At 43.3% G+C, this 25,059-nt stretch overlaps 1 protein-coding gene across 2 annotated transcripts in view; it reads right to left on the reverse strand.

Moving 5' to 3' along the window:
* antxr1d (ANTXR cell adhesion molecule 1d) overlaps nt 1-25,059 on the reverse strand; it is a 115,889-nt gene that overhangs the window by 51,321 nt on the left and 39,509 nt on the right. For both annotated transcript variants that reach the window (XM_078530704.1, XM_078530705.1), the window contains exons 11-12: nt 21,676-21,745; nt 2,632-2,710 (exon numbers count right to left, since the gene is read on the reverse strand). In XM_078530704.1, the coding sequence (XP_078386830.1) occupies nt 2,632-2,710; nt 21,676-21,745 (149 nt within the window). The remainder of the gene's footprint in view (nt 1-2,631; nt 2,711-21,675; nt 21,746-25,059) is intronic.

Below are 25,059 nucleotides of genomic sequence, written 5' to 3' on the forward strand. Positions count from 1 at the left end.
TCTATGTAGGGAACCACATTTGCATCTCATGAATGCTCAATAAAAGGCCAACTCACTGAAATTATGTTCCCCTTCCAAATTAAGTGCCCCACCAGCGAGAATTTAGAACAGTCTGTTTCCTGACTGTATATAAATAGCATGCACCTGGCGAGCTTCAGTTTATCAATGACTTCGAGGTCCGTAAATGTTGCTTTCTCATTCTCAGGGACCTCGCATAACGTAATTCGAATGCTGTTAGCAAATGCTGGGCCAAGGCTGGACAAGGAAGGCAGGTGAAGGCTGGGGTTGGGTAGGGTGGAAGGGCAGAGTGAAGGCTGGACAGGGGAGGCAGGCTTATGGGGGAAGAGTGGGGAGAGTGTCCGGGGAAGGGAGTGAGGGGTGGGGAGAGTGTCTTAGAGGGTGGGGTTGGTGGTGTCGATGGTGTGGTCCTGCGCAGAGAATTCAGGGTAATGATGATTGGAGGGAACAGTCACAGTCAGAGGAGGGAGTAGGATGCAGTAGGGTGGAAGGTCCAGGGTGAGAGTCTGGTAGGTGAAGGTCACAGTGGAGGACAAGACAGGTGGCTCAGATAACTGGAGGGGACAGGGTCAGGGTGGGCATGGGGATGGTAACGGCTATGGGCTCTGAGGGGAGGAAAGGCATGTGGAGGTGGATCATGATAGGATCCAGGGTAGCAAGGGGGCGGTTCAAGGGTGATAGAAGGGAGGGGAATGGTGATATTTAGTGGTCAATGATGATAGTGGGGGGAAGTTGGTGGGTGACAGAGAGAGGGTAGGAGGTGGTGGAGAGAGTTTGAAAGGTGACGTGCACCATTTGTCCAAACTGACCTTGACCGCCCAGTTAGTCAGTCAATGAGATCCCTCGAGGTGGGAGAAGGGTCTTTTTGGGTGGGTGGAGTTCAGGGTCAGCACAAGTGGCCAACTAAAGTGACACCCTAATAATTGAGGAAACTGGATGGCAAAGATACTCATCTGTGTTCCCCTCTCTATGGTGAAACCCACACAGCAGCAGGTTTGTTCCTGACTCATGGGTCTCCTTACATCGAGATCCCAGCAAGGTGTGGAGCTGCCGTTCATTCTGTGCCATTTGCCATCTGCTGCAGCCAGAGCCAGGGGTGAAGAAAGGGAGGGAGGTGGAATGCTTCCAAGAGGTATGGCTAGTGGAGGGCAGCCAACTCATGACTCTAAACCTCCATCCTCCTGGGCAAATGGTCATGGCTGACAAGGGATCATGTGGTTAGTCTTTCTATGCTGCCAAGGCAATGGTCTCTATACAGAGTTTCAAGGGTAGTGGAGACAAGCGGAATAGTGTCATGCGTGAGGCTTCTAGCACATGGTTCTCATCACCCTGGTCAAACAGCAATGTTTCCATATAAGTTCACGTATGAACAGGTGGAACACCCATTCCTGGTCTTCCAGGCTGTCCTTTAACCGGAAGGGGCTGAGTTGGGATGCTATGTCTAGATGGAGGCCAGGTGAAGGGCTTAGCATTTGGCTTTGAGATGGAGGGAAACCTGTAAAGGACATGCTCACGCAATTTGTGCACACATCCACTGAGGCGTCGATGATGTAGGCTGCAGGCAACCCTACCTTGGTAACGGTTCTAACCCAGAAGAGGAGGAGGGTCTTTGCTGGTTGGCATAGGGCCATGAGGAGCAAGGGCCTAAGCAGCAAAAGGCAGTGGGGCCTCTAAAAGTTCAAGAGGCTGGCAAATGTGGACCACTGCAACGGTGAGCATTGACTCAACCATGGGTGTATCGCCAGCGGTGCTCTTATCTAGAGATGAACAAAAGGCAATGCCAGAGGTGCCCTGGATGTCCCCGATATGGTTGCTCGCATCTGCCAGCTTCTCAGTATGAGCTGCGGCCACAAGGAGTAATGCGGAGCTCCAGGCCTGCAATGAGTGAATGTGTGTCTGGGTGTCCTTTAAATATGGCCAAGACCTCCAACCTCATGAGGTAACAGCAGGGTGGGCAACTTTCTGCCCACCCCGCCAAGAGATTCGCCAGGCTCCTCGCTGATGCATAATTAATGAGCTGAAAAGCAGAAGATCCCACAGGTTCACCAGCCCCGCCACCCAGCAGGAATCACGCCGGCTTTCCCACCTGCCACCAGACTTAGTATCCAGAATGGAAAATTCTGCCCCTTAATTGCTGCACACTACCAGAAATGCCCTCCAGCCATATGGCCCTGCATGCATATATACTCATCTAACACTGGAATTCTCTTTGTTCCCCTGCTCTCTCGTTTCCAAGATTAGAAACCACCCTTTCATTCACTTAGTCCTCACCCACAACTCCCTTTCTCAGTCTGTCCCTCCATACGGTCAGAAGCCCTCTTAAGACCCTTTACTTAGACTGTAATCCCACATGTGCCGTTCTTTTACTCTTTCCCCATCTGTTCGGTTCTTTGTTACTGTCTTCTAGTAAAACATTCTGAGACCTCTCTTTGCTCATGAGGAGTGTAACAGAAATGCAGGTTGTTCCTGATTAGAAAAATATTTCTATAATGAATGAGTTGTACCACAAATTTCAACTTCATTTATATTTGAGTACATTTTGTCTTCTCAAAATTACTTTGATGGCAATCCAAAATATTTCCCTTTTGTTTGCATTTCCAACAGTGTACTTACACAATATGTACTGGTGATACTGACAGAGCTGGATACGAATGTCAATCCCTGATTCATGCTTACTTGAAGGTAAACCACCCTGGAAGAAAAATATTAATATTGATTTGTAAGATATCCCTCTTTTAATACATGCAAGTTATATCTCAATTGTACTACACATCTGGCCTCAGAACTACAGAAATATTTACATCTTTGTATTTAGGTGTCATAAGGAACCTTAAAACAGCACTGGTTGGAGTCATACCTAATACAAGGAAAGATGGTTGCAGAAGGTTAATCATCTCAGCCCCAATATATCGCAGCAGGTGTTTCTCAAGGTTGTGTCCTAGGCCTGAACATTTTCAGCCACGTTATCTGACCTTCTTGGAATGTTGCTTTGGGCTGCATTAGAGTGCCTCAGTTGGAGTTTGGTGAGAGAGGGCGTTCGGTGAAGAGGGAAAGAAGGATCCTTTCATTTCTACCTTTCCTCAGTAAGAAGAGTGGTGGCCTTGGTAAGTAGGACCTGGTGAGTATTTCTACTGTCCTTAATATTCTCTAAAGGACGTAAAAGTAAAGGGCGTAATGTAAGGGTAAGTCAAGGCAGGACAGCTCAGCCAAGTGGAATGCTCCTCCTGTGCGGTGCAGAAAGTGTCTCCAGCTGCAGCTACTCAAAATCTGTGTTTTAGAGCTAGGGCTGTGGCTGGAGTTACTGTGGAGCACCAGCAAGGATGAGATCTTCGTGGACAGCACATACAATGAGATGGTCACACCACAGGTAAAGACTGCACAGACAGAAAGGGAATGGGTGACCGCTAGACAGAGTGAAAGTACTAGGCAGGTAGTGCAGGAGTTCCTTGGGTCCATCTTCCTCTCTAACAGATTTTCCATTTTGGATACTGCTGGGGGAGATAGTTTCTCAGGGGAATGCAGCAAGAGCCAAGTCTGTGCCACCAGTAGTGGCTCAGCTGCACAGGGGTTGGGGGGGGGGGGGTAGAAAAAAAGAGTGGAAGCGCAAGAATAATAGGGGATTCTATTGCAAGGGGAACAGAAAGACGTTTCTGCGGCCGGAGGTGTGACACCAGGATGGTATGTTACCTCCCTGATGCCAGGGTCAAGGATGTCAATCCACATCTGTACCAACGACATAGGTAAAAAGAGGGATGAGGAACTGAAGGCAGAATATAGGGACCTAGGAAATAAATTAAAAAGCAGGACCACAATGTAGTAATCTCAGGGTTACTCCCTGTGCCATGTGCTAGCAAGATCAGGAATAGAAGAATAGACCAGATGAATGTGTGACTGGAGAGATGGTGTAGGAGGGAGGGATTTAGATTCCTGAGGCATTGAGATCAATTCTGGGAAAGGTGGGACCTGTACAAGTTGGACGGGTTGCATCCCAGCAGGACAGGGATGACTATTTGCTAGTACTGTGGGGGAAGGTTTAAACTAGGCTGATAAGGGATGGGAACCTGAGCGGGGAGACAAGAGAGGGAAACAAAGATAGGAATGAAAGGCAGGAAAGTAGAAAGCAAAAGTGGACAGCAGAGGAAACAAGGACTAGCAGCAAATAGGGCCATAGTACAAAAAAATGTGTAAAAATGTTAAAAAGACAAGCTTAAAGGCACTGTATCTGAATGCACAGAGGATTCGCAATAAAGTAGATGAATTAATAGCGCAAATAGAGGTAAATGGGTACAATATGATTGTGATTACGGACATGGCTGCAGGGTGGCCAAGGCTGGGGACTGAATATCCAAGGATACTTGATATTTAGGATGGACAGGCAAAGAGGAAAAGGAGGTGGCGTGGTGTTGTTAGTTAAGGATAAAATCAGTGTGATAGTGAAAGAAGATATTGGCTTAGAAAATCTAGATGTAGAAACAGTCTGGGTGGAGCTAAGAAGCAACAAGGGGCAGAAAACATCAGTGGGAGTTGTCTATAGGCCTCCAAACAGCAGTGGTAAGGTAAGGGACGGCATTAAACAGGAAATTAGAGATGCATGTAACAAAGGTGCTATAGTAATCATGGATAACTTTAATCTACATATAGACTGGGCAAACCAAATTAGCAATAATACTATGGAGGATGAATCCCTGGAGTGTGTATGAGATGGTTTTTCAGACCAGTATGTTGAGGAACTGACTAGGAAACAGGCTATCCTATAATTGGTATTGTGCAATGAGAAGGGGTTAATTATTAACCGTGTTGTGCGGGGTTCTTTAGGGATCAGTGACCATAACATGACAGAATTCTTCATTAGGATGGAAAGTGAAGTAGTCCGATCTGAAACTAGGGTCCTAAATCTAAACAAAGTAAACTACGAAGGTATGAGGCGTGAGTTGGCTAAGATAGATTGGGGAACTTCATTAAAAGGCATGATGGTGGATAGGCAATGGCTACTATTTAAGAAATAAATGTATGCATTGCAACGGTTATATATTCCTTTCTGGCGCAAAATCACAACAGGAAATGCAGCCCAACCACGGCTAAAAAAAGAAATTAAAGATAGTATTAGATCTAAAGAGAAGTCATATAAAGTTGCTAGAAAAGTAGCAAGCCTGAGGATTGGGAGCAGTTTAGAATTCAGCAAAGGAGGACCAAGAGATTGATTAAGAGGGGAAAAATAGAGCATGAGAGTAAACTTGCAAGGAACATAAGAGTGGACTGTAAAAGCTTCTATAAGTATGTAAAAAGATAAAGATTACTAAAAACAAATGTAGGTCCCTTAGAGTCCAAAATGGGAGAATTTATAATAGAGAACAAGGAAATGGCAGAGCAATTAAACAACTACTTTAGTTCTGTCTTCATGGAGGAAGACACAAATAACTTTCCAGAAATGCTAGGGAATCAAGGGACCAGTGAGAAGGAGGAATTGAAGGAAGTTAGTATTACTAAAACAATAGTGCTGGAGAAATTAGTGGGACTGAAAGCCAATAAATCACCAGGGCCTGATAATCAACATCCCAGGGTACTAAAGGAGGTGGCCATGGAAATAATGGATGCGTTGGTTGTCATCTTCCAAAATTCTGTAGATTCTGGAACAGTACCGGCAGATTGGAGGGTGACAAATGTAACCCCACTATTTAAAAAAGGAGGGAAGGGAAGGAATTACAGACTGGTTAGCCTAACTCAGTAGTAGGGAAAATGCTAGAGTCTATTATAAAGGATGTGATCGCAGGATACTTAAAAAGTATCAGTGGGATTAGACAAAGTCAACATGGAAATCATGTTTGACAAACCTACTGGAGTTTTTTAAAGGCATAACTAGCAGAATGGATAAGGGAGAATCAGTGGATGTGGTGTATTTGGATTTTCAGAAAACCTTTGATAAAGTCCCACATAAGAGGTTAGTGTGTAAAATTAAAGCACTTGGGATTGGGGGTAACATATTGGCATGGATCGAGAATTGGTTAGCAGACAGGAAACAGAGTGTGGGAATAAATGGCTCTTTTTCAGAGTGGCAGGCGGTGACTAGTGGAGTATCGCAGGGATCAGTACTTGGGCCCCAGCTTTTCACAATATATTTCAATGATTTGGATGAGGGAACCAAGTGTAATATTTCCAAGTTTGCTGATGATACGAAGCTTGGTGGGAATGTGAGCGGTGAGGAGGCTGTTAAGAGGCTTCAAGGCGATTTAGACAGGTTGAGTGTGTGGGTAAATACATGGCAGATGCAGTATAACATGGATAAGTGTGAAGTTATCCACTTCGGTAGAAAAAACAGAATGGCAGAGTATTATTTAAATGGTGATTAATTGGGAAATGTTGATGTACAAAGGCACCTGGGTGTCCTTGTACATCAATCACCGAAAGCAAGCATGCAGGTGCAACAAGCAGTTAAGAAGGCAAACAGTCCAGGGGCAAGGATGCCTTACTACAGCTGTAGGGCGTTGGTGAGACTACACCTGGAGTATTGTGTGCAGTTTTGGTCTCTTTACCTAAGAAAGGATATACTTGCCATAGAGGGAGTGCAGTGAAGGTTCACCAGACTGGTTCCTGGGATGGCAGAGTTGTCGCATAAGGAAAGATTGGGCCGACTAGGCCTGTATTCACTGGAGTTTAGAAGAACGAGAGGGGATATCATCGAAACATATAAAATTCTGACAGGGATGGACAGATTGGATGCAGGGATGATGTTTCCTCCGGCTGGGAGGATCAACCTATGGAATTCTCTACCATAGAAAGCTATGGAGGCCAAGTCACTGAATATATTTGAGAAGGAAACAGATAAGATTTCTGGATTCTAAAGGTGTCAAGGGTTATGCGGAGAGAGTGGGAGTATGGTGTTGAGATAGAGGATCAGCCATGATCATATTGAATGGTGGAGTAGGCTCGAAGGGCCGAATGACCTACTCCTGCTCCTATTTTCTATGTTTCTATCATAATAAGGGCAGAAGTACGGAAGTTCACTGATAATTGCACTGTGCTCAGTCCTATTTGTAACTCTTCAGATACTGAAGCAGTCTGTGTCCATATGCAGCAAGACCTTGACAACATTCAGGTTTGGGTTGTTAAGTGACAAGTAACATTCACGCCACACAAGTGCCAGGTAATGACCATCTAACCATGACATTCAATGGCATGACTATTACTGATTTCTCCACCATCAACATCTTCGGGATCAACATTGACCAGAAACTTAATACTGTGGCTACATATAAGTACCGTGGCAACAAGGGTAGGTCAGAGGCTAGGAATTCTGTGGGGAGTAACTAATTTCCTGACTCCCTAAAGCCTGTCCACCATCTACAAGGCACAAGTCAGCAGTGTGATGGAATACTCCCCACTTTCCTAAATGAGCAGAGATATAACATTTGAGAAGCTCAACACCATCCTAGATAAAGCAGCTTGCTTAAATGGCACCCTATCTTCCAGCTTCAACTTTCACTCCCTCCAACACAGGCTACAAGATACATTGTAGAACTCACCATGGCTCCTTTGACAGCACTTTCCAAACCTGTAACCTATATCACCTGGAAGAACAAGAGCAGCAGGTGGATGGGAACACCACCACCTACGAGGTCCCTTCCAAATTATAAACCATCCTCTCTTATAAGTATATCGCCATTCCTTCCTGGAGCAGAGACAGCCAAGCCTACGAGGGACACATCTACTTGGGCAGCAGATAAATAGAGGGCGAGGCTCAGGGCCTTTGCTCACCTTCCGGGAGCAGAGACAGCCAGACCTGTGAGGGACACCTCTACTCGGGCAGCGGGCTGAGTTTGAAAAAAAAAATCCAAGAGTGACATCACAGGAAAACTGTAAGTTCATTAGTTGGTGAGAAGCTGCTGTTTGGGAGTATGTTTAAATAGCTTAAAACTAGAAAAACATATCATTTATAAAGAAGTAGCTACTTGGATTTCAGTAAGGAAGACTAGCAATAGGGAAGTAAAGTTAAATCAAATCAAAGTGAAACAAAGTAATAAAGTAAACCAAAGTAAGATAAAGTTAGCACAAGTGTAGTAAAGTTACTAGTAATTTATTCGACTCATTCTACCTACTCCAAGTGTAATAAATAGTTTTTAGAGTTACAGGATGGCAGGTCAGCTCGGCCAAGTGCAGTGTACATCCTGCGTTATGTGTGAAGTCGTGGACCTACCATGTGTCCCTGAAAAACACATCTGTAGGAAGTGTCACCGGCTGCACAAGCCTGAGCTCTGGGTTTCAGGACTTGAGCAGCTGCTGGAGTCACTGTTGTGCCTTCACAAGGCAGAGGACTACGTGGATAACACGTTTAGGTAGGTGGTCACATTGCAGGTCAGAAGTGTACTGCCAGAGAGGGAATGAGTGACCACCAGGCAATCTAAGAGAATCAGACAGGTAGTGCAGGAGTCCCTTCAGTCTATCCTGCTTGATAATCGGTTTTCCATTTTGGATGCTGATGGGGGCAATGGTTCCATAGCCAAGCAGCCAGAGCCAAGCCTGTGGCACCATGGGTGGCTCAGCTATACAGTGGGGGAGGAAGAAGAATGGAAAAGCAATAGTGATAGGGGATTCCATAGTCGGGGGACAGGCAGGCATTTCTGCGGCAGTAAATGTGACTCCAGGATGGTGTGTTGCCTCCCTGGAGAAGGAGGGTCGGCCAGAAGTCGTGGTACATTGGTACCAACAACATAGGTAAGAAGAGGGATGAGGTCCTGAAAGCAGATTTCAGGGAATTCGAAAGGAAATTAAAGAGCAGGACCTCAAGAGCAGTAATCTCAGGATTACTCCCAGTGCAACATGCTAGTAATCATAGGAATAGGATGATAGATTGCTTAAATACATGGCTGGAGAGCTGCAGTAGGAAGGAGGGCATCAGATTTCTGAGGCACTGGAACCAGTTCTGGGACAGGTGGGACCTGTACAAGCTGGATGGGATACTTCTCAACAGGACTGGGACTGATATACTTGCTGGGAGATTTGCTAGTGCTGTTGGGGTGGGTTTAAACGAGCTTGTCAAGGGGGTGGGAACTTGAGGGGTGGCCCAAATTGGATGAAAGTAAAGTTGGTAACAGGAAGTTGTTGTAAGACTAGAAGGCAGGAGAGGCAAAGCAGAGCATTGAGTATGCGTTGAATGCGGAATGATGTGAAAATGACAAAGTTAAGGGCACTCTATATGAATGTGTGCAGCATTCGCAATAAGGTAGATGATCTAAAGGCACAAATAGAGGTAAATGGGTATGATATAATTGCCATTACGGAAACATGGCTGCATGGTGGACCAAGACTGGGAACTGAATATTCAAGGATATGCGACGTTTAAGAAGGACGGTCAAGAAGGGAAAGGAGGTGGAGTTGCACTGATAATGGGATCAGTGCATTAGTAAGGGAGGATCTCAGATCAGAAGAACAATGTGTGGAATCTGTTTAGGTGGAGCTAAGAAACAGCAAAGGGGAGCAGACATTGGTTGGGCAATTCATTGCTTTCCATTTCTCTCCTGGTGTTTGACAAGATGTTTACTAAAACCCGCTTTCACAGCCATATTTGGCGCGACATTAGTCGTCTCAATTACTCTGCTCGTCTCACCTGTCTCTCTCTGAACTTGCTGCACTCCGTTCTCTCAGGTCCAACCCTGACATTGTCATCAAACCTGCTGACAAGGGTGGTGCTGTTGTTGTCTGGCGCACTGACCTCTACCTCGCAGAGGCTGAGCGTCAACTCACAGACACTTCCTCCTACCTCCCCCTGGACCATGACCCCACCACTGAACATCAAGCCATTGTTTCCAGGACTGTTACTGACCTCATCTCCTCTGGAGATCTTCCTTCCACAGCTTCCAACCTCATAGTCTCACAACTTCGGACGTCCCACTTCTACCTCCTACCCAAAATCCACAAACAGGACTGTCCCGGCAGACTGATCGTGTCAGCCTGTTCCTGCCCCACGGAACTCATTTCTCGCTATCTTGACTCCATTCTCTCTCCCTTGTCCAGTCCCTTCCCACCTACATCCGTGATTCCTCTGACACCCTACATCATATCAACAATTTCCAGTTCCCTGGCCCCAACCGCCTCCTCTTCACCATGGACGTCCAATCCCTCTACACCTCCATCCCCCACCGGGATGGTCTGATGGCTCTCCGCTTCTTCCTCGAACAGAGGCCCGAACAATCCCCATCCACCACTACTCTCTTCCGTCTGGCTGAACTTGTTCTCACACTGAACAATTTCTCCTTAAACTCCTCTCACTTCCTCCAAATAAAAGGTGTGGCTACGGGTACCCGCATGGGCCCCAGTTATGCCTGTCTCTTTATGGGGCATGTGGAACATTCCTCTTTCCAGTCCTACTCTGGCCCCCTCCCACAACTCTTTCTCCGGTACATCGATGATTGCTTCGGTGCTGCTTCAAGCTCTCGTCTGCACCTGGAAAAATTTATTAGTTTTGCTTCCAATTTCCACCCCTCCATCATTTTGACATGGTCCATCTCTGACACTTCCCTTCCCTTCCTTGACCTCTCTGTCTCAATTTCTGGTGTCCACCAATATTCATTACAAGCCTACTGACTCCCTCAGCTACCTCGACTACAGCTCCTCACACCCCGCTTCCTGTAAGGACTCCATCCCATTCTCTCAGTTCCTTCGCCTCCGTCGCATCTATTCTGATGATGCCACTTTCAAAAACAGTTCCTCTGACATGTCTTCCTTCTTCCTCAACCGAGGTTTTCCACCCACGGTGGTTGACAGGGCCCTCAACCATGTCCGGCCCATCTCCTGCGCATCCGCCCTCACACCTTCCTCTCCCTCCTAGAACCATGATAGGGTCCCCCTTGTCCTCACTTATCACCCCACCAGCCTCCGCATTCAAAGGATCATCCTCCGCCATTTCTGCCAATTCCAGCATGATGCCACCACCAAACACATCTTCTCTTCACCTCCCCCGGCGGCATTCCGTAGGGATCGTTCCCTCCGGGACACCCTGGTCCACTCCTCCATCACCCCCTACATCTCAACCCCCTCCCACGGCACCTTCCCATGCAACTGCAGAAGGTGCAACACCTGCCCCTTTACTTCCCCTCTCCTCACCGTCCAAGGACCCAAACACTCCTTTCAAGTGAAGCAGCATTTCACTTGCACTTCCCTCAATTCAGTCTACTGCATTCGTTGCTCCCAATGCGGTTTCCTCTACATTGGAGAGACCAAACGCAGACTGGGTGACCGCTTTGCAGAACACCTTCAGTCTGTCCGCAAGCATGACCCAGACCTCCCTGTCGCTTGCCATTTCAACACTCCACCCTGCTCTCATGCCCACATGTCCGTCCTTGGCCTGCTGCATTGTTCCAGTGAAGCTCAACGCAAACTGGAGGAACAGCGCCTCATCTTCTGACTAGGCACTTTACAGCCTTCCGGACTGAATATTGAGTTCAACAATTTTAGATCATGAACTCTCTCCTCCATCTCCACCCCCTTTCCGATCCCCCCTTTTTTCCCAATAATTTATATAGATTTTTCTTTTCCCACCTATTTCCATTATTTTTAAATGTATTTCCATCCATTGTTTTATCTCTACCTTTTAGCCTATTTCGATCCCTTCCCTTCACCCCACCTCCACTAGGGCTATCTGTACCTTGCTTGTCCTGCTTTCTACCCTTAATTAGCCCATTCCTTAGATAATATCACCTCTTTGTCCTTTTGTCTATGACATATTTTGGCTATCTCCACCTATCACTGGCTCTTTGTCCAGCTCTACCTGTCCCACCCACCCCCGCCTTAAACCAGCTTATATTTCACCTCTTTTCTATTTTTACTTAGTTCTGCTGAAGAGTCATACAGACTCGAAACGTTAACTGTGTTCCTCTCCGCAGATGCTGCCAGACCTGCTGAGTTTTTCCAGGTATTTTTATTTTTGTTTTGGATTTCCAGCATCCGCAGTTTTTTGCTTTTATCTTAGACATTGGTTGGGGTTGTTTATCGACCACTAAACAGTAGTGGTAATGTGGGGCGCATAGTATTAATCAGGAGGTAAGAGAAGCATGTACCATGGGCAATACAGTAATCATGGATGACTTCAATCTGCATATACATTGGGTAAACCAACTGAGCACTAATGCTGTGGGAGGCGAGTTTCTGGAGTGTGTTAGGGATGGTTTTCTAGAGCAGTATGTTAAGGAGCCAACTACAGGACAGGCTATTTTAGATCTAGTATTATGTAATGAAAAAGGGCTAATTAATAATCTTGTTGTAAAAGAACCTTTAGGGTTGAGTGACCACATTATGTAACATTATGTTTGAAAGCAAGGTAGTTCACTCTGAAGCATGGGTGTTAAAGTTGATTAAAGGAAATTATGAAGGCAAGAGGGAGAAATTGGCTGAGGTGGATTGAAAAAATGCATTAAAAGGTATGACTGTACATAGACATTGGATAGTCTTCAAAGAACTATTACATAGCTTACAGCACCTATACATTCCTTCCAGGTGCAAAAACCCCAAAAAAGTCAGTCAACCGAGGCTGACAAAGGAAGTTAAGGATTATTTAAGATTAAAAGAAAAGGCTTATAAAGTTGCCAGAAGTAGTAGTAAACCTGAGGATTAGGAGGTTTTTAGCATACAGCAAAGGAAGACCAAGAATTTGGTAAAGAAAGGGAGGTTAGAATATGAATGCAATCTAGCAAAAAACATAAAAACGGACTGTAAAAGCTTCTATAGGTATGTAAAAAGGAAGCATTTGGCTAAGACAAATGTGGGTCCATTACAGGCAGATTCAGGAGAATTCATAATGGGAACGAGAAATGGCAGAGAAACTAACTGATTACTTTGTGTCTGTTTTCACGGAGGAAGATACAGGAAATATCCAAGATTTAGAGATCCAAGGAACTAGAGCGAATGAGGAGTTGAAGGAAATCATTAAAAGAAAGAAGGTTGTATTGGAGAAATTAATGGGACTGAAAGTTGATAAGTCCCTGGGGCCTGATATTCTACATCCCAGAGTGTTGAAAGAGGTTGCTACAGAGATAGTGGATGCATTGGGGGATCATTTTCCAAAATTCTATAGATTCTGGAATGGTTCCTGAAGATTGGAAGGTAGCAAATGTCACCCCACTATTTAAGAAGGGAGGGAGAGAGAAAACAGGGAACCACAGACCTGTTAGCCTTATATCAGTAGTAGGGAAAATGCTAGAATCTATTATAAAGGATGTGATAAATGGATACTTGGATAATCGTGATCTGATTGGGCACAGTCAGCACGGATTTGCGAACAGGAAATCATGTTTGATGAACTTGGAGTTTTTTGAGGATGTTACTAACAAAATTGTTAAAGGAGAGTCATTGGACGTAGTATACTTGAATTTTCAGAAGGCTATTGATAAAGTCTCCCACAGGAGGTCGATTAGCAAAATAAAAGCATGTGGGATAGGAGGCAATATACTGGCGTGGGTTAAGGATGGGCTAACAGGTTTCTACAGAGAGTAGGAATAAACGGGTCACTCTCACGTTGGCAGGCTGGGACTAGTGGGGTACCAGAAGGATCAGCACTTGGCCCCCAGCTGTTCACAATATATATCAATGATTTGGAAGTGGAGACCAAATGTAATATTTCCAAGTTTGCGGGTGATACAAAGCTAGGCGGGAATATGTGTTGTGAGGAAGATGTAAAGTGTCTAAAGGAGGATTTTGACAGACTTAGTGAGTGGGCAAGAACATGGCAGATGGAATATAATATGGAAAAATGTGAGGCTATCCATTTGGTAGAAAGAACAGATGTGCAGAGTATTTCCTAAAGGGCAAGAGATTAGAAAGTGTAGATGTACAAAGGGACCTGGGTGTCCTTCTCCATAAGTCACTGAAAGCTAACATGCAGGTGCAGCAGGCAGTTAGGAAGGCTAATGGAATGTTAGCTTTTATCACAAGAGGTTTTGAGTACAGGAGTGAAGTCTTGCTTCAAATGTATAGAAGCTTGGTTAGATTGCACCTGGAGTACTGTGTGCAGTTTTGGTCCCCTTACCTCAGAAAGGATATTATTGCCTAGAGGGAGTGTAACGAAGGTTCACCAGACTTGTTCTGGTGGGATGGGGATGGGACTGTCTCATGAAGAGAGATTGGGGAAACTGGGCCTGTATTATCAAGGCTTTTGAAGAATGAGAGGTGGTCTCGTTGAAACCTACAAAATACTTAAAGGAATAGACAGGGTATATGCAAGTAAGATGTTTCCTCTGTTTGGGGAGTCTAGAACTAGGGGACACAATTTCAAAATAAAGGTGAAGCCACTTAGAACCAAGATGAGGAGAAATGTAATTACTCAGAGGGTTGTGAACTTTTGGAATTCTCTACCCCAGAGGGCCATGGAAGCTCAGTCATTGAGTATGTTTAAGGCAGAGATTGATAGATTTCTGATTAACAATAACGTAAAGGGTTATGGGGATAGTGTGGTAAAACGCATTGCAGTGTTTGATCAGCCATGATCGCATTGAATGGCAGAGCAGGCTCGATGGGCTGAATGGCCTTCTTCTGTTCCTATGTTCCTTCACTATTGGTGGGTCAAAATCCTGGAACTCCCTTCCTAACAGCACTGTGGCTGTACCTACACCACAAAGCAGCAGTTCAAAAAGAGGGCTCACCACCACCTTCTCAAGGGCAATTAGGGATGGGTAATAAATGCTGGCCTTTCAGCAATGCTCACATTCCATTAACAAATGTAAAAAAAAAATCTAATGAGCTTCTGGCCGCATACTTAAACCAGGTCCAGTAACTTCAATGCTGTTTCCTTTGCAATTGAAAATGACAATCAAAATAATGCGCTCATCCCTCAACCAGCCAGCAAACCCAAGGAAGGAATTAACTTTTATTTGTATGGCTTCTTCAATTTCCTCAGGATGTTCAAAGCTACTGCACAGCCAATTAATTACATTTTTTGTTAAAGTGTAAACAAACATAGGAACTAATTCACATCTAGCCAGATCCCAGCAACTGAAATAAATGTCATATGAATGTGTTTTGAAAGAATAAAAAAATCGGATAATTTCAAAAATGTTTTGTTATCTTAGAACAGAACCACACAAATCCTAGTTTTGAATGGTCAACTATTAAATCTTTTGCCCTCAATTATTTTCTTGCATAAGATATTTTATCAGTATCTCTGTACTGTAAACAAGAAAACTCATTGTTGCAGCAGTATTTTCAAATGGTTTAATAACTTGTAACAAAGGTACCATAAATCTGGAAAGCAAATCATAAGCGAAAACAATATCAAATAGTATTTGAAAACAAATATAATTTGACTGACTCCTGATTGTAATATATGAAACATTTTTAAACAGCTTCTCAAATTATGGTTATGTTAATTTATTTTATAAGTCTTAGTTAGGTAACAGAAACTAAAACAAAACAAATCATTAATTTTGGATGAGAAGCTCCTTTCTGATGTGACATATTAAATAGATTTTATTTTGCAAGAGTATTTGCCTTTTACTGTACCATACAAAACGCAAGTTTTTAAACCAGATCATCTAAAATGATATGGCTGAATAATGATGTGCTAAGAAGTAAAAAGCAGTCTTTTACTTCCTTAAAACAGCAACCCTGTACAAAATCAACAGCTACAGTGAACATTTAGATGTGAAAACTATTCTCAGATTGCAGGTTGTGTTCCTCTAGACTATAAGAAAACAGAAAGTGGCTTTCTACAGTCCTCTAAGCCTCCGGCAATCCATCAATCAATGCCCACCACAGATGATGTAAGCATATTCTAATTTAAGAGCATCCAGACTGAAACAGCAACAGGAAGGGACTTGAATTTCAAATCTTGTGGATGTAAACATGTAGGTTTCTCATTTAAATAAATATCTAAATAAAATTGGATAATGAGAATCTCTATGAAATTACATTCACTGCAGGTGCAGCAAAGGAAGCATTAAAATGCTTTGGGTTCAGTCTCAACAAACAAAATCAAAGGAAAACCACAATTTCGTCCTGTGCAGAATTTCCAGTTATACAGCAACTTAGTTCTCTGGTTAACCAGAGACTGAATTTGACAAAGCTGAGTTCATTTAAAAAAAATGTTTTCCCAACAGCGATCAATTTCTACAAACCTTTTTCTAAATTGTAAATCAATTTTCAAATAATAGTCAGATGTTAAGCCATATGGTTTTGATTAATTGAAACTGTGTATGAACGAGATTTATTCTGCTTTAGCAATAAGTGCATAGGGTCAAACATTTCCTCCTATTCAAAGTTTAAACCATAATGCATAAAAATTTACTACGTAAGAGGCTATTTGGCCAATTATGTCTATGCCACTCTTTGCTAGGGAAATTCAAAACTAATCCCACTACCCTGTTCTTCCTCATAGTCCTGCATTCTTTTCTGCTTCAAATGTGTACATATTCTTCCTTTAAAGGATGCAATGGTGTTGCTCATTGGTTCCCTATGGCAAAGCACTCCATGCTCAGGCAACTCTTTGTATAAAAACATTTCTCCTAACCTCCTTTAGTGACCTTATTAAATTGATGATTTCTCATCACTGATACCCGAGCCCAAGGAAATTTGTTTAACAAGACTGTTGCAAGACACCTTTTATAAAAACTGATGTAAAATAATTGCTTTTTGATGGTGATGAAATTCATCTTGGGCGATGTACTAAATGGATGGTAGCTAGCTGCTCAGCTACCCATTACACGATCCATCCAATTTTGGAAAGGGAGATTGGGTGGGGTGTATAATGTGTGGCCAGTCCGGTACCATTTACCTGTGTCTCCACAGAAGTTGAATTTCACCCCAATATATCTGCTAAGATTTTCATCATCCATGAATAACAGCCCTGCCCCCACCTTTCGCCCCGAGCTGTCATCTCATTAATTATTCTTTTATATTTTATACGCTTGTAACAAAATTACTTGTAATTTTTATATCTGAAAATTTATTTAAATTAATTTTAGCACTTCTAAACTCCTCTCATATTGCTCATGAATTTCTTTAGTATTGTTGGCTCTAGTTTGATTATATGTCCCCTCCTAAGTGTTAATTTAGTTTTAATTCTCCAATTATTTGGCTCTATCCTTTGAAGCACTCCTGTTTGCCTTACACAAATACATTTATTTTATATTCCATGCAACTCACATAAATGAAGATTCCCCACTGCTGTTCCCTCAATTTGTTTGCTAACATGTCTGGCCTGTTATTTTGGGCCAGATCTTTTTTCTCACTGAATTTTGCCTTTCTGTGTTTAAAAGATAATTGTACATTTTTAATGAATGAAATATGTACAAAGAAACACAGATTCTAACAAAATTTAAAAAAACATACAGAGGAGCTAGTCCATTATGCTGTTTTAATGTGAAATAGGAACATAGGAACAGAAGAAGTTATCTTGAACCAATTACACTACACAATAAGATCGTGGCTGATCTGTGAACTAACTCCATATACCTGCCTTTGCACATATCCATTAATACCTTTGGTTAACAGAAATCTAGCCTATTCAGATATAGACCATTCAAACTGATCGGTTGTGGTGAACACTTAAAAGAAAGATTAAGCTTATAGGATAATTGTGACCAAGTGCTAAGTGCTGGAATAATAGTAATACAAAAGCTAAATACTGTAGGTGTTGGAAATCGGAAATAAAAACAGAAAGCAGGTCAGGTAGCATCTACGGAAAGAAACAAAGTTAACAATTCAGGACCTGAACTCAATGTGCATCATGATGAACCTGTAGAGTATTTCCAGCCTTTTCTGTTTTTATTCCTCATGCACTGTAGATTGAGGCATATAAGTCAACCTTTGAAGCCTCCAAAAGTCCTTCCAAAAATGGGTAAACTTACATGTTGAGTATAAAATGTGAACTGCCAGTGTGGGCGGTCGCCATTTTGAAATGTGAAAAACATAACACTGGTAATTCATATCAATGTGGCACAGTTTATTGAATTAATTAATTGTACCTTTACTAAATTAAATTGAAGTTTAAATTAAAGATACCTTTAACCACAATCAAAGCATTTTGAAACCATCAAATTAATTGATTTTTAGCATCTGATGCAGAGTTCATCGAATTCACTTTGGCTATGATGTCATCGTAAGGATCCCACTCTGGATCAGATTTGGCGCTTTTGCTTTCCGAATCATCCATCTACAACAAATCATCCTCCTCTCCATTCATTTGAATTGAATATTCTGCATTTTTTGAACAATCTGATGACACTTTGTGCAATAACAGCATCCTATGATTTGATAACAAAACCACACAAAATATCAAGCAGGGCAGTGCGCATATTTCCATTCTTTGTGAAGGTTTTTTCTTCACCAACCATCTATCTTTTCCATTCAGCACAGACATGATCCTTGAATGGCTTGTTAAGTCATGCACCTAAAGGTTGAACTTAGATGTTAGACCCCTTGGCATAACTGCAATGTGTGTGATATTTCTTCTCACACACCTCTTGATCTCATCATGTGCCACACAAGCTGCATTCTTTATGTAGGCCGTCAGGAAGCTTATTACATACAGCATTGATCCATAATTTCACTCCATCCTTATCCATCCAACTGTGTCATGGACATGCTCAATAACTCCTGCAGGGAGCTTAATATTTGGCATGGTTTTATGTTTAAAAATTACCAAAGGATTTAATTTTGTTCCATTGGCCATGCAGGCTAGTACCACTGTCAATCTTGTCTTCTCACATCCAGACATTTTCACCAGGACTGTTTTCGAACCTTTCCACTCCACAATTTTGCTGCTGGGCATATCAAAATTCAGGGTTGTTTCATATGACTTAAAGGGTATTGTCAGTCATTATCAATTCATGCATTCTCCATGGCAATCGGTAAGCTATCGAATTTCTCCAAGTGTGTATTAAGCCCAAGGTTTTGCCAGTTTTCATTTCCAAACATATCGATAATGCTAAACTGAGACACAGTCCCATGGTCCACCGAGCATTTATGTAAAATGTGATTGAACAGATTGGTAATAGGGTTACTAATTTACTCCATGCCCTACACTGCGCTTGGTCTGAGGTGCGCAAATTTCTTTCATTTTTTGATTTGATCCATTTATGCAGCTATATTGCTTCAATAGATGACAGCACCATAAACAGTACCTGTTTGGCACATGTCACATGGCACATGTCTGCACCATAAACTCACTTAAGTGGAAGCAGCTTGGCAACACAGTTAATGACACCGCTAAACACGCAACAAATCTCTCTGACCACGTACTCTCAAAAAGCGAGGAGTTTGTTCTTGTGCATGGTTTTAATTTTGGTATGTCTTCATCCCAAATCAAATGGAATAGATATTTGCTGAGTTTGAACTCCTCTAGTCCAAACTATTGCGCCACAAACCAGCATCCACTGAAGATGCTGAATCCTTGAAAGCGCGCCTAGCTGATCTCGTGCATGTATATTGCGGGATTCTGAACGACCTGTCTGACTTTCACATGTCTTACAACATTGCGAGGTCTTAAGGCCAACCCGGACACACACATCAGTAAACCTGACAAAAGGATGGGAGTAGTCATTTTTAACAAGCGCGGCTATATCAACAAAATGTCTTTCATGGAATGACACCTAACCTCCTACCCTTCACATATTTCCGATATATGGATGATATATTTGCTATACCTAAATACGCAGCTGCATGTAACAATTTCCTTACATGTCTTAATGGGCTCCATCCTGCACGCAAATTCACCTTTGAAATGCAGCAGTCTAATGAACTCCCCTTCCTTAACGTTCTAGTTGAGAAATCTGCCAGGATGTTCTCTACCACGGTCTACTACAAGCCTAGCTTCACTGGTCAATATATGCATTGGGATTCTTATAGTTCCACACGCTACAAGATTGGTCTTATTGTGAATCTTGTAAATAAGGCCTGAGCCATCTGTTCACCATGCAAGCTTGATGCTGAAATAGGGTGCATTAAAGCCATCCTGCAAGATAATGGCTACCCTGATCAGATCATTTCACACTGTATATCATGCAAACCTAACGAGCCTAGGACCATCATTTTCAGACCTGAAAAGTGCCCCGTCTACCACAGATTGCCCTGGAAGGACAAGGTATCTCAAAAATTTGAGCAACAAGTGAAGCTAGCTATTTCACACTGCTACTATGCAGTAGCAACCCAAGTGGTATTTGCCACTAACAGGATGGTGCTGTCAAGCCAAGAAGGTGTTCTGTCTATTACACAAATGAGTAACATGGTATATGAATTTCAGTGCCAGTGTGATGCTCAGTATGTAGGCCTTTCGTCCCAAAGATTGCCGGATCCTATCAAACAACACAGCCAACTGCTGTTTGCAACAGGCAAAGTACAGGCCGTAACCAACCAGTCCTTGCTTGCAAAACCCAAAACACAGTGTCCAACATTAGATGTGATTCCGCGATTGGACAACATTTACTAAATAATCCTCAGTGCACTAAGAATTATACTGACAACCAATTTGAGATTGCGAGTCAGGCTCGCAGTCTGGCGCATTTGCATGTACTGGTGGTTACATATATTAATACACAGGACCCTGTTCTTTGCAGTGAGAAAGAACATGTACACACATTGCACCTGTTTCAGCTGAACAGAATAAGTGACAGTCATTCGCTGACTCATTCCTCAGGGCAATGCCTTGACGAACCAAGGTCAAGCTACCTGGTTTGGCAGCTAGCTGTCATTCACCATCAATTTGTGCATTCTCCATGGCATGGATCTACCAATCAGAGTCCACTTCTCACCCAATCAGCACTCTCTTCTCATACAGTATAAATTGTTGTTTTGCCCTTATATTGGTATTCTAGCAAAGTGTCCTGATGAGTGCAAGACGAAGAGTTTCAACATGTCAGCTTGTGCTTTTTCTGCTGTCTGATAATGAACTGCTGGAAACTGATAATTTTGGCACGGGCAGTCTCTAAGCAATCTTGGTCTTCTGTCACAACTCAACACAGTTTTGTTCCTTAAAACAGCTGCACTAACTAACTGTTGGTCTGAAATCTTTGCTGGACATGGTTTCATTTGGCCTGCTTAGTTTCTTGGTGACGATATGGCCGTTCTGACGATTTTCCAGAACCCATCCCGAGACATGCTTCTCGAGATCAAGCCAGTGGCTGATCCCTGTTCAGTAAGCACATTTGGTTGTGGGCAGGTTCCTTCTTCTTCCATTCTTGCACCAGTTTCTTACTAACACTGAATGCACTCGCTGCAGCGCAGTTATTTGATGAGTTAGCAAATGTTACGACCTTTAGCTTGAAAGCAGCTTTATGTTTCATTCTTTTTGCTGGAAGATTCATTTCTGATCTTAACTTGTCATGCCATGTGTGGTCTGATCTGTAAAGCCATGTCTTAAATAATCATACATCTTCACAACACAGCCTGTGTCGCCTGCTTGATCCCATGTGCTGACTTACAGAAGTAAAACAACATTTCTGGGGTGAAAAATTATGGCCAACTACTATTTTGAGTATAACATTTTGTAGCTAAAAAGGGGGCTTGATTTCCATGACTGGTATATACAAAAGCATGATTTTTGGCGCTGATAAAATGGGATCATCTTTTATGCCAGATGGACTTCTACGTTGCAATCTACAGTAATAGTCTTTGCTGCAGTAAGTAATACACTTAATTTCAGGCATTTAACATAATACAAAAAGTCACCTCATTACTTACATTCCAACTTCATCTATCACTGGAGCAGTGCAGAGTAAGTAATTATCTTCCACAACAAGAGGCTTCTCGGCTAAAAGACGGAAATATTTATTAGTACTGAAATTTAGTGTTAAAGGTGAATATTTCAAAGACTAATCAGAAATGTAAGTATTCACAATAATGTAGTATTCTCTGGTAATGTGTGTCAAATTTAGTTTGGTAACACTCCTTTGAATTGTATTGGTACATTTTACTATGTTAAAGGCACTACATAAATGCAAGTTGCTGTTGTATGAATAAAAATATTTAGGATGAGCAGACAAGGCAACTCAAAGCTTTCTTATCACACCATTTTCTCCAATGCCTATAAACAACATAGATTTATCTCTAGTTGCTTACCGTGTACTTGCATTATTACAAATTAATCAACTTAATTTGAACACAAGCCTTTTAGAAGATAAAAAGGCACTGAATCCATTTGCTTTTCAGAATCTAAAGAATTCTGTTTCTCATCCAGGAGTATCTTATATATTTGGGATTGTTGTGCAATTTAAAAAGGTATAGGAATGATTTATTATTTGACCCTATTGAAATTGTTGATGATCCAGTCAAGACTAAGATTTTGATCAATTTAAACTCTATCTCTAATTCAGGGGACCATTCAACGAAAGCATAGACATGTTGGGAAGAGTTTTCAACAATTAGCCCCTGCAAAAATGGCAGGACCATGAGCAGGTCAAGAACCTGTTGAAACTGCCAGTGAGTTCCAAGCTACATCATTAGCATCCTGCTTCTGACCAACCAGAGAGAGTTCTTGTCAAAGGAAGGAGTAAAGATTAAAGGACGCCAACTGGCATCAGAAAGGCTCACTTGCAGATGTATTTTTGAGGCTGCAGCATCCACAGGAATGGAGAGGAGACCTGAGAATCTGTTTCCTGGGTTTCTCGCTCTTACCTTGAGGCCCTGCTACAGGATCTAAGGGAACTTCAGTGAGGTGATCTTTCCCAGGGACAAGAAGAAGAGGACAGCCTCTCCAACCAAGCAGGCATGCATGAAAGTGGCGGAGGGAGTCAGCAGTAGGACTGTGGTTCCTCCAACCTGGAAACAGTGCACCAAGGGGAATCAGGATCTCAGGAGGGTGGGAAAGTTGAGTGGCAGAGCAATTTCAGGTGCAAAGCCACAACTTTCTCAGCATTCTTCTGCACAGCACTCCTCAGGACAACACACCTTGCAGGTCCACTCATTCCTCTCTCCCCAGGCACCTCACAACACTATGTGAGCAACCAACACTCATACCCACCCTCATTTTATTGCCCTCTTATACTCATGCCTGATGGACAACCTCCACAAATGTTGTCCTTCTCTCATATCCACATGAGCCATTTCTAACGCTCATAACCCTCTGCTTTCTCTCATTGCAGGAAAAGAGAGCACATAACTCTTCAGGGAAAGCCAGAAACATGCGTGCATGTTGGATGGGGGAGAATCCTTCCGTCACATGCACATTGATGGCCACCAGCAATACATGTCCACCTGGTTCACTGGAAAGGAGGTCTTGTTTCAGGAGGCTGCAGATGTCAGCGGTGATCTGCCGTGAAAATCTGAGCCTCCTTAGGCGCTGCTGCTCAGACATGTCAAGAGAGCTGATTCTCTGCCTGTAGACCCTGTGAAGCTGAATCTTTGTGTCCATCCCTCTGCCATGTAGAACAGTGTGTGTTTGAAGAGAAGGCAGCTGGTGCTAGTGTTGCTCCTGCTGCTGTTGTAGGTGTTGGTAGTGTTGTTGCTCCTCTTGTTCCACATCAGAGGTGCAAGGTAGAGCTGAATAAACTGCTCCCATGATGTGGTGAAGGCTGTCAGCAGGGAAATGTAGCTGAAGGCGAGTGAAGTGCAAGACAGGTGAAGTGACTTCAAGAAGTTAGCAATCAGTTGTCATGCAATGAAAGCACTCTCTGAGATGGAATGCTGTAAGCAGCAGGATTTCATGGTTGGAGCTAAAGCCTTGCAGTTTCACTGTAGAAGCACTCTCCACTGTGCATCTGTCTAATTGACCCTGGTGAGGCGCTGACAGCTCAGGAAATAGATCCACAGGCTGTTAAAACCAGAATGTTTAGATAAAACTTTACTTACCTACAAGAATATATAAATGACTTAATTACTGTGTAGATACACGGGGGTTCCCCACTTCCATGCAAACCCACCCAGCCGAAACCAGGAAATGGGAGGGATCTCAACCCGATATTACTTTTAAGAGCTTTAACTGTCCACAGCACCCAAACCTGCCTCCCACTGCCTGTAAAATTCTATTATCTAGCTTATAGTGTCTACTTCAGTTATCAACAGATAGACTTCCTTCAAGTAGCACTGACATTTAACCTAACTTGACAGGGTCAGGGAGACTATGGGCTAAAAATTCATCTGCTCCTTATTTTAGGCATGAATGTCACAATTCATGACCAGCCTACACTAATTTTGTTGGAGTTGGGCAGCACGCAAACTTGGCGCTCTCATCTCACTACATGATAGTGGCATGGGGGCAAAAGAGTTCCTCGCTGCTGGCTTCTCTGTTCTACTATTGGCTGGCTCTGCACAGTGCTGAGAGCACACCATGTTGGTAGCCTGTTCTTCTCTAAGACAGTCTGTCCCTCTTAAAGGGATGTTGCACAGAATAATATTGCTGGAATTTAAAACATGGAAAAGGAAACACCAGGTTCGGGAGTGGGTCCCTGGATGACAGATGCAGCATCCTGCTATCTGGCACAATGAGCAAGCTGCTGATGGTGTAACCATAGACCTCTTGTTTTCCACTCCATCCCCTTTCCTTCACACTAACGTCCCCTTCTGATTTCCTGCTTTCATAAACCCAATGCATTAGTGGCAGGGGTGGGCAAGAGGAGAGATATCATGGCCCTGCAGAGGGCCAGGAGGCACTCAATAATTACCTTCAGAAGGGAATTGCAGAAGGTGTCCAGGGAAGTCAACTTCTGCCTTCCGGACCTGAGGACCTGGGAGCAGTGCTACAAGAAGCCCAATGACCTTGTGCATGCAGACAAGGTCAGCAAATGCATCTTCAGATGAAATCTCCCAGTTATTCAGTTATGGCAGGCATAACCCAAATACAGTGGGAAGAATTTTCCTCCCATCGGGTCGGGGGGTGGAGTTCAGGAGTGGGTGTGTGCGGGCGCGCCTTTGATCGGCGCCCCTAATTGGGGGCACACCGCCATTTTACGTGGGCAGGCCAATTAAGGCTCACCCAGTGTGACGTCCACCAGAAAGCGCTATGCGCTCCCTGTGCGGACAGGGCGGGGGGGATTCTCTCTGCCGAGAGTGCGCTCTTTTGCGCATGTGTGTCAAAGGGCGCACTCATCTCCCTGAAGCTAAGTGCTGCCTGAGGGAGATTGGCGCCAA

The sequence above is a fragment of the Cetorhinus maximus genome, chromosome 27 (assembly GCF_964194155.1).
Source record: "Cetorhinus maximus chromosome 27, sCetMax3.hap1.1, whole genome shotgun sequence".
In the NCBI taxonomy this organism is placed as follows: Eukaryota; Metazoa; Chordata; class Chondrichthyes; order Lamniformes; family Cetorhinidae; genus Cetorhinus; species Cetorhinus maximus.